General features: G+C 33.3%; 1 protein-coding gene across 1 annotated transcript; it reads left to right on the top strand.

The window, feature by feature from the left end:
• Positions 1-486: 486 nt before the first annotated feature.
• On the top strand, positions 487-8250 carry LOC128202903 (guanylate-binding protein 5-like). Its single transcript, XM_052904073.1, has 6 exons — positions 487-541; positions 1561-1688; positions 3989-4070; positions 4965-5239; positions 7477-7701; positions 8236-8250. The coding sequence occupies exons 1-6, from the start codon at positions 487-489 to the stop codon at positions 8248-8250; spliced, it is 780 nt and encodes a 259-aa protein (XP_052760033.1).
• Positions 8251-9024: the final 774 nt, after the last annotated feature.

Below are 9024 nucleotides of genomic sequence, written 5' to 3'. Positions count from 1 at the left end.
CCATTCAAAAAGCATTTACGCTTTCCCGGAAATGTCGTAAAGCTAAAATAATATGTTTGTTAGTCAAATTTATCGGGACTGCCCCATCAACAATGCATGTGGGTTTGTGTTGATTGGAGCTTTTTTTAAAAAGATATATGCATTTTTGTAACCCGGAAATGAATTTCATCCGGGAAAATTCATTATTTTTCTGAATAACATTCTTATTTGACAAAATATTATCAAGATCTTTCAAGACAATGTTGGATAAGTATTCTGTGGCATTTTGACATAATAACGAAGTACTTATGTCGACAGACTTTTTCGTCATAATGTGAATGCGTTTTGATCCATAATCTGATAAAATCTTTTAAATTTGTTTCAACCCCAAAAAAGATCGTTTCTCAAATCTAAATAAAACAACCATATTTAAACGTTTTAATTTTTGACCTTCCCCACCCACTTTTGAATTGCTACCGGCCCTTAACATTGACATTGAATATAATAATGGTTGATCGAATAAAGGCTGGCAAAGAAAACAACAATAAGAAAACCCACCAAAGTGGGTTATAAATTATTCTTCAACTTACAATACCAACGTTAAATGAATGCTCTTTAAACATATATTATGCATATAAATCAGGACATTGACAAGTTCAATTGAGATCCAACAATGTTAATGCATAAAAAGATGGCTTGATACAACACGTTTGGGAAAAAACACACATGAAATGTACCAAAAGTAATTTTAAACACAGCATCAAAGAAGAACTTTATACTATTCAGGCATCTGTCAACACGCAATTCCAGCGTCTTCAAGAAACCCCAATGCCTTATTTGCGCAAGCGAAGACAATACACTCAAAGTCTGTAATGATGTCCTTGACGAGATTTCCCACATAGACAAACCGTGTGTCGTCGTGGCAATTGCGGGATTATATAGAACAGGAAAATCATTTTTGATGAATCGAATTGCTAACGAACAAACAGGTAATTATTGAATCTCATCAATCTGTACATGATGATCCGTTGACAAAGGTACACATAATGTTCTTTGTAGAAAAAAATAAATAAATGATATTACTTTTCTTTTATATACCAATGGTTTGCTTAATGCAGTTATAATGCGCGTAGTTAAACCGTTTTATATTCTACTGAAGACGTTTCCCCACACTGTTATTCAGAACAATAATACACGTATATTAGGTATAATATTTTGATAATGGTTTATCTTTATTAGTTTGTACAAATGCAAAAAAACTTTATCAGTACTAAGTGTCGGCTTTATAACGGGGTTTTGTCAACTTGCTCCAATTGATTCAGGTGTAAATAGTTCTAAAATGAGGCTGTGAGTTTAAAAGTGGCGTTACAAAAAGAAAGTTTGTCTCGAATGAATCTTCTCTTAAGAAGAGGTGGTGCGTCCTCGAGTCATATACTAAATATCGCTGCTTCGTTAGTTATAAAATTTTATGCGATAGTGCCCTTTGTCATGGTCCCGCCATGTTATTGTTGCTATAGTTTGCATTGTATTAAACAATAATTATAAGAATGATATATAAATTATAGAATCAATATGATGCAGGTTTTGTTCTCGGCGACACAATAGAGTCAACGACGAAGCGGATCTGGGTGTGGTGCAAAGACCATCCCGAACAGAAGGACACAGTTCTAATACTTCTGGACACGGAAGGATTGGGAGACATTGAAAAGGTAGATACAATTCAGGTTCCTGATGTTAAATCTTATTAACAGGCGAAAACATGTATGGTTTCAAACAATTGAATATGTTATACTTGTGGTCGAAATAAATTTCTTTGGATTGCAGTACCTTTCAACTTATTCCCCTACTCTTTAAGGAGTACGGGGGACATATAAATTAGGTTTTGTTCGTCGGACAGGCATTTTAATGTCGCGTTTATAAAGCATGTGGTATGCTAAGAGTATTTGTTGTTCTCTAAATTTATATTGTTCACTGATCACTAAACATTTTTGTTTGGCCAGGCTTCGTCAGGCTTACGAAAATTCTTTGACTCAATTTCAAACAGTGTTTATTTTAATATTTTCTCGTAAAACAGTGTGTTACTGAAAATAAAATTCAACAGAATAAGGGTGGATTAAACATCTTGAAAGATAGTTTTTGGGGTACAAACATGGCTATTCAGAGCGATAACGGCGATTAACCAGACAGCTTATTCAACTTGTCTGCCATTGGTGTTAATGTTAAATATGGCATAATACGGATTGCAGGGGGATTCGAACCACGACAACCGCATTTTCACACTTGCTACACTGCTGTGTAGCACCCTAGTGTACAATATGAAAGGACAGTTGGACCAGGATGCTTTGAATAAACTCACGTATCCTTTTGATTAACTATATGTTTGATTTTATACGTTGCGTTTTACGTATAATTACGTAAAAATCAATTTAAAATATTCAGAAATTTTGTACTAAGTCATTTTCCAAAGTAATTATAATGTAAAATATTCGCGCTGAGATCTCATTAAACAGAGATGTATCACATACGGACGGTTTACTTTATTTCATATAATATCTATAAAGCACAACGGGTAAGAACGCATTAGTCTTGTAAATTCACTCTTTTATGAATAACAATCTACTAACATTCTAGCGAACTTAATTTAATTAGAATAATAAAAAACATATTGAGGCCAATGCTCAATTTCAAGTAGTGTTGAATGAAGATCACAAGAAATCACAACAATACACCCGAACCCTAAAATTCACAAAAATCACGATTTAAAGTAAATTCAATCTCTTGTTCAACGTAACAAGTTTCTGTTTTACTTACATCTTGTTTAACTGCAAAAAAAAACGCATGTTAAGGTATTGTAATGAAGTATTTGAGAACTCTGGAATAAATATATTATGGCCTATCAATTAGTTTTAAGGTATTTCTAATATACCTTTACCTGTATTTATTTTGTTACGAGAGTGAATACATCTCAAGTCTGGAGATCTTGTGGTTTCTAAAAAAATAACAACACTATTAGGTAGAATAATTCCTCATTTACAGAAAATATCAAATTAATATACCCTTCAGAATTAAAACGTAATTATCAAACACGTCCGATCAAATATTTATTATTTTATCATTTTGATAAAAAAGATAACAAATTGATCATAAAACTTTATGACAAGCGGGATATTTTTAACCTTTAAATTGTAAGTTGTCCGTCTTTGGTTGCCCATATTCCAATGTCTCTGTCTTATGCTTTATTGATTTCTCCATTGGTTAGATTTGCTAGAGCATGTTTGGACGTGGATGAATTAATTAATTATTGACTGCTAAATTGTTAAAACAAGGATTAAGATATTAGAAACTGATGAAAAAAAACATTTCAAAAAGCAAATGAAAAGATTTTGATCACTTAACCTTCGTTTGGTTTATATTTAAAAGCCTGAACATCAGTTAACGAGGATTATACGAACAGCAGTGTTTCTGTTAAAATTGTTCTAAACATGCAATAGAAGTAAAGGTAAATAACTTAGTTAAGTGTTACCTGAGGACTCTAGAACTTTCCTGTTGTTTTCTTTTAATTTCTTGTTGAACAAACTGTTTACAAGTAGTGCTCTAAAAGCAAGCTGTTTGAGCTGCTCAATTATTGACTATTCAAAACATCACTCGGTGCTGTTTTTTCACCTTAATGGGTCAGATTTGTTTCTGAAATGTCTAAAAACGTCAAATTTGGCGGAAGGTGTGATGAAGACAACAGCCTTTGCAATGCGTACTTCCTGGATTTGTGCTGGCTTTGAGAGATTTCGATGTGAAATTGATCAAAAATGGTCGGAAAATCACAGAAGACGAATACCTTGAACAGGGCCTAGAGAGTAGAACGGGAAAAGGTGCTTCTTTCAATAAACTCCGTGAATCCATCCGAAAATTCTTTCCGAAAGGCAGACGGAGATGTTTTGCATTCCCTCGCCCTGGCGATGTTTTGGAAAACATAGAAAGCCTCACTTTTCATGACCTTTCCCCAAATTTTCAGAAAGTTACTACAAAATTATTGTCATATATCTACTGCCAGGAACCAAAGCAACTCGAAGTTAGCAAACCAGTCAACGGATCAAGTAAGAAATTTAAAACAATTTTAAATAATACATAAAAAATGTTGTTTTCAAAAGGCCAAATTGTTTTTAGTCATGCTCTGAGCACAGTTTTCTGTTGAAATTAACTAGGGAAGATAAATGCGGACAGTAAAGTGCCCTAGCTGAAGTAACTGCATGGTACATAACTACATAATGCCATCTATCAATGTTCCAAGCTCATTGCATGCCTTGAAGTTGTTTCCGAGTTCTGCTAAAAAATATATATATTTAATAACAATAATAATAATAATATTATTAATATTAATAATAATAATAATAATAATAATAATAATAATAATAATAATAATAATAATAATAACAGTAATAGTAAATAGGGAAAACAGAAAAAACATTGCAAAGAAATTTCTTTCCAAGTGTGTTTGAAGAAACTCAAAAAAGGGGATATCTCTTGTTTTGATCGTGTTTGAGCACAATGTACAACTTCTTAAACATTATATTGATGAGCAATATTTATTTAATACCTTTTAGTACGTTCTGAGTTGTCCCTATGACAGTTTTGTTTATAGCAAATAATAGCTCAAGGGGGGAATAATTTTCCCACGTCTCATTGTTATTAATTAATCGCTCTTCTGAAACAATGGAACCAACCGTTATATTTATTTTACAGTGCACATCCTCCTCATTGTTATCTATGTTTCCGTTTAAGTCAAGTCCTTTCATTAGAAAGTAACATCCGTAAAAAGAATATCAAAGTTGAATATATAGCAAACAAATTGCAAAATATTTTGAAAGCCATAACTTTCACAAACTTAAGATAAAGTTTTTAATGTGAAGCTTATACCTTAAACATTGTCTTATATTTCTTTAAATATTGGATGCAAATTGTCTTTATTCATAAAGGGTTTGTGTTTGCAGTGTTCGCCACGCTAGCCAGAAATTATGTAGATGCCCTTGCAAAGGGAGCAGTGCCTGATGTTGACGATGCATTTGCATCGGTTGCTAAAATCGAAAATCAAAGAGTTAAAGAAGAATGCATGAACATGTTTCGATCCAAAATGAAGGGGTTACAGTTGCCACAGCCATCAAAATTGCTTGATACACATTTCACAGACACCCGGTGGACTGCGCTTGAATACATGCGTACAAAAGCTATCAAGGATGTTGCAAATGTTGTTGAAAGAAAAGCTCAGGTTTGTAATACATTTTTACAAATTTGCATATTCAGTTGCAGTTGCATGTGCAACACTGCAGAGATCCCGTTGTTAGGCTGTCACACTTACATGTCCGCTTACGAATTTAAATAGTGCTTATGTAATAATTTAAACAGCAAGATGTTCGTGCTAGCTCAAATTAAATTAAAGTTTCAGTAAAAGACGTTCCTTTCATTCCAATGTAGTATACCGTAAATGGGCAAGGTTTTCCACATCTTCCTTAATTTCTCTCTAATTTGAGCATGTCCAGACACCAGATATGCATTTCCGGTGACTGGCATCCCATTCAAAATGTGTCACGCCACTTATTGTTTATAATATGACGTGGTTAATTAAAAATTAATTTGGAGATTTATATTGAGTGCAACTCAATGCATATTGATAATTTGAAAAATCGTACTCGCTTTAAGGCAGCCTGTACAAACATATGTTTTCTTCATTATTATTTTCGCAAATTGAACATTTCAAATCATAACAACACGCGTTGGTGGTCCGGATCGAAATATTAACCATGGCAAAGCGTGGTAATCCCTGTTTCCGGCTTCCGCACGTGTCCTCGGGCAGGTAATTTCGACCCGAACCGGAAATACATTTTTTTTTATAAAATCTTTCTCAAACGAAGCGAAAATGTTCATAAGATAAGGGATTTGTCACGAGTAGTCATATAATAATGACCTCTAGTCATCAAGTTCAAGAAATAAGTTAGTCAGCGAGCCTTTTGCGAGCTTAATGACATTTTTCCTGGACAATACTTATTGTGAAACTACAGCAACAAGCTCAGTAGCCAAAAGTTTTAACATGTTGAATAAAATTGTGTATTATATGATGTCTAGTGTCAGTTGCTTTTTAGCACAGAAAGTCATGCTTTCTTGTGTGAAATAACGCAAAAACCACTGACCTGTTTCACCTGCTTTAGTGATTATCCGAATACCTCAAAGCAATTTCACATTCCGCGCTACATGAATTGCAGAAATGAGGTACCGGAATAATTTAAAACCACAGATACATCTGATCGTATTAAATATGTTTAGAAGTGTAATGAACACCAAAATATCTAATTAGAAATACAGTAAAAACACTAATCTTTAAACGATAATTGCTCTTTTTAAATTGTGATGACATATCCGGTAAGATAACGTCATAGTTTGCAATATGTTCATGGCGTCGTTTCCAGTTGTAATACATAAAGATCAGACCTACTTTAAAGTGTTTTTCACAAAATCAAGACGAAATACCATGCTTACCCTTTCAAACTTAAAACAAAATATACTATTTTATTTAAATTAAACTTCATCATAAATACAAAGTTAGAAACAAACGTTTGACTTGCAAGAATATTGCCAAATAAGATTTATGCCAATAAATTTGTAAACGAAAATTCGGAGTAACATATTTCTGACCAAAAGAAATAGAGCAATGCTCTATGAAACATGTGTAATACAGTAAAATACGTGATGGTTTTATAAAACCTAAAACAAGGGATAGTTACCATGTGCTTAATTAAAATCTAGAGAAAGTTTGATAAACAGTCAAATTTTACTGCATGCCAATTTTAACCTAATCTAGTTAAAACATAAAGTCTCGAGCGCTTATGTTAACTGCAACGATTCATTTCAGAGTAATCGCATTTTAATTTCAAAAATGACAATTTATATTAATTGTACTTCCTTGACTACATTGGCAACCAAAGTTGATAAACATCCAGATCGAACTGTTCACTTATCCAATTTGATTTTCAAAATTTACCGGACTTTGAAGCAATGTTCAGGACACTAGATATTGGAAAGATTTCATATTCTAACAGATCGTACTATTTTTAAAAGAAAATATGGTCCTTGAATTTTGAACACGAGTTTAACACAAAATTTGACCAAAGGTTTTGAACTTCACCGTGTCGCCATATCAACACTACACGTTAAACAATCACAGGCTCTGCGTTTGGAGCCAAGAAAGCGATAAACTAAAATATCAAATACAGCTATCTTATTTCTTAATATCATTTAAATGTTTGGTTTGCCAATTCTGAAACAGAAAGTAAATGAGAGTCGTGTTCATATCGTTCTTGTTTAAAACTTAATACAAACAAAACTTTACCGTGTTTTTGAGAAAGAACTCAAATATGTATGTTTTGAAACAATTCTGATTTAACTCGGTTTTGTATATTTATGACTCATTTAATTATCATTATTTACATATGGCAATATTTTGATTTGCAGATGGAAATGGACTTGTTCTGGCAACAGTTTCAAAGACAAAATGAAGGGGAATTGGTGAAACATTGTGAAAACGTACTTTTTGGCTTGGAATCCATTAGAAACTTGCTTGCGAGGTTGCAGACCGAAGGTTATAATGTCCTCGGAGGCCATAAAAAATTCAAACGAGATGTCGAAACAGCCAGGCAGCAATACGAGCAAGCTTTTTGTGATTATGAACCAAGAGAGGTAAACTGTATTTGTGGGGGGGGGGTGTTGTTTTCTTTACATAGAAATATGGATGTAAATAAATATTTCGAAGAATCACTTAATTTCATTTAATTTGAATAAGATTCTTACCTAACGCTTTGATATCTGAATGTTATTGTAAGCCCAACGTGAGAAGCTATTTTATTTACCTTCTGTCCATTGCAAACATTCTATTTCAAATAAATTATTCCCCACAACAACTCGGCCAATTTCAATAAACTAAACCGCCTTATGATCAGCTTTTAGAATAATTTCTTTGATGCAAAACCGAAAGAAAAAAAAGCTCTAAAAATGGTTCGTCAGGCTAAATAAGTTCACATAGTGTTTTACTAGCGAATTCCTCCAAGCCATGATCGTTCAATAAAGATATAGTCGCCAGGAGCAGTCGTTTTTCCCTTGTAGGGCTGTAGTTAATAATTTGAAAGCACGTTGGTGGTCCAGTTTTGAAATTATTGCAGCGGTAAGGAGGTGTATACTGTCTGTAACCTAACAATGATCAATCTAAAACTACAGGGGCAAGCCCTGTAGTCAAACACTTTAAAATAAACGTGTTAATGTACAGGGTAACGGTCGAACAACACTGGAAGTTCTAGCACTGCTCATTTGATAAGGAGTCATTATTTCAGATTTTATACCTTGGTCGTTATATCTGATTTCTTATTTTGAGATAATGCGGTGAATTTGGCCTATTTGTGCAGATTTGCCGTAATTTGACCTTGTCCTGGATTGAACTATCTTTCGTTGTTGAAACTACGCCAATACCATGACGACTTTGAATGTAGCTAACGAATTTTTATATTTTAACAATTGATCTTGAATACGACCGTTTGTCCGGCCTTATGAGATTTTTTTGGTTCACGATCTTCATAGGTGTAATACATTAGAAAGGATCAATATTTTACAAATATATATAATTATGTTTGAACTACGTATTATTTGATGATTAATTTAAAAGGTTTGCAGTTTTTGAACGAATCGTCGTACACTTGGAATAACGCCTTTGCCGATCTGTCTATCTGGTAAAGGCGGTTCTTCACTGATTTTAAAATCACATCCGAGCCGACATTTGTCAGTTTAGATTTTGCGGGCGTCACCCGTTCCATTTAGGAGTGACTGTATTTATCACTTATAAAATACGTCCCTATAGACCTTTCTGCGCATTTTGAATGCTAAATTGGACGTCCATTATTGAATATTCTTGCAAAAAATGTAACAATATTGCAACTTGTTTATCAGTTTATTTGTTTACAAATTAAAGTAGGATTACCGTAAATGTCACTTAATTCAAATACCTAATAAAAT

Source organism: Mya arenaria, chromosome 9, assembly GCF_026914265.1.
Source record: "Mya arenaria isolate MELC-2E11 chromosome 9, ASM2691426v1".
Taxonomy (NCBI): Eukaryota; Metazoa; Mollusca; class Bivalvia; order Myida; family Myidae; genus Mya; species Mya arenaria.
Note: the sequence above shows the minus strand (reverse complement) of the source record. Positions and strands in the feature narration are given on the sequence as shown.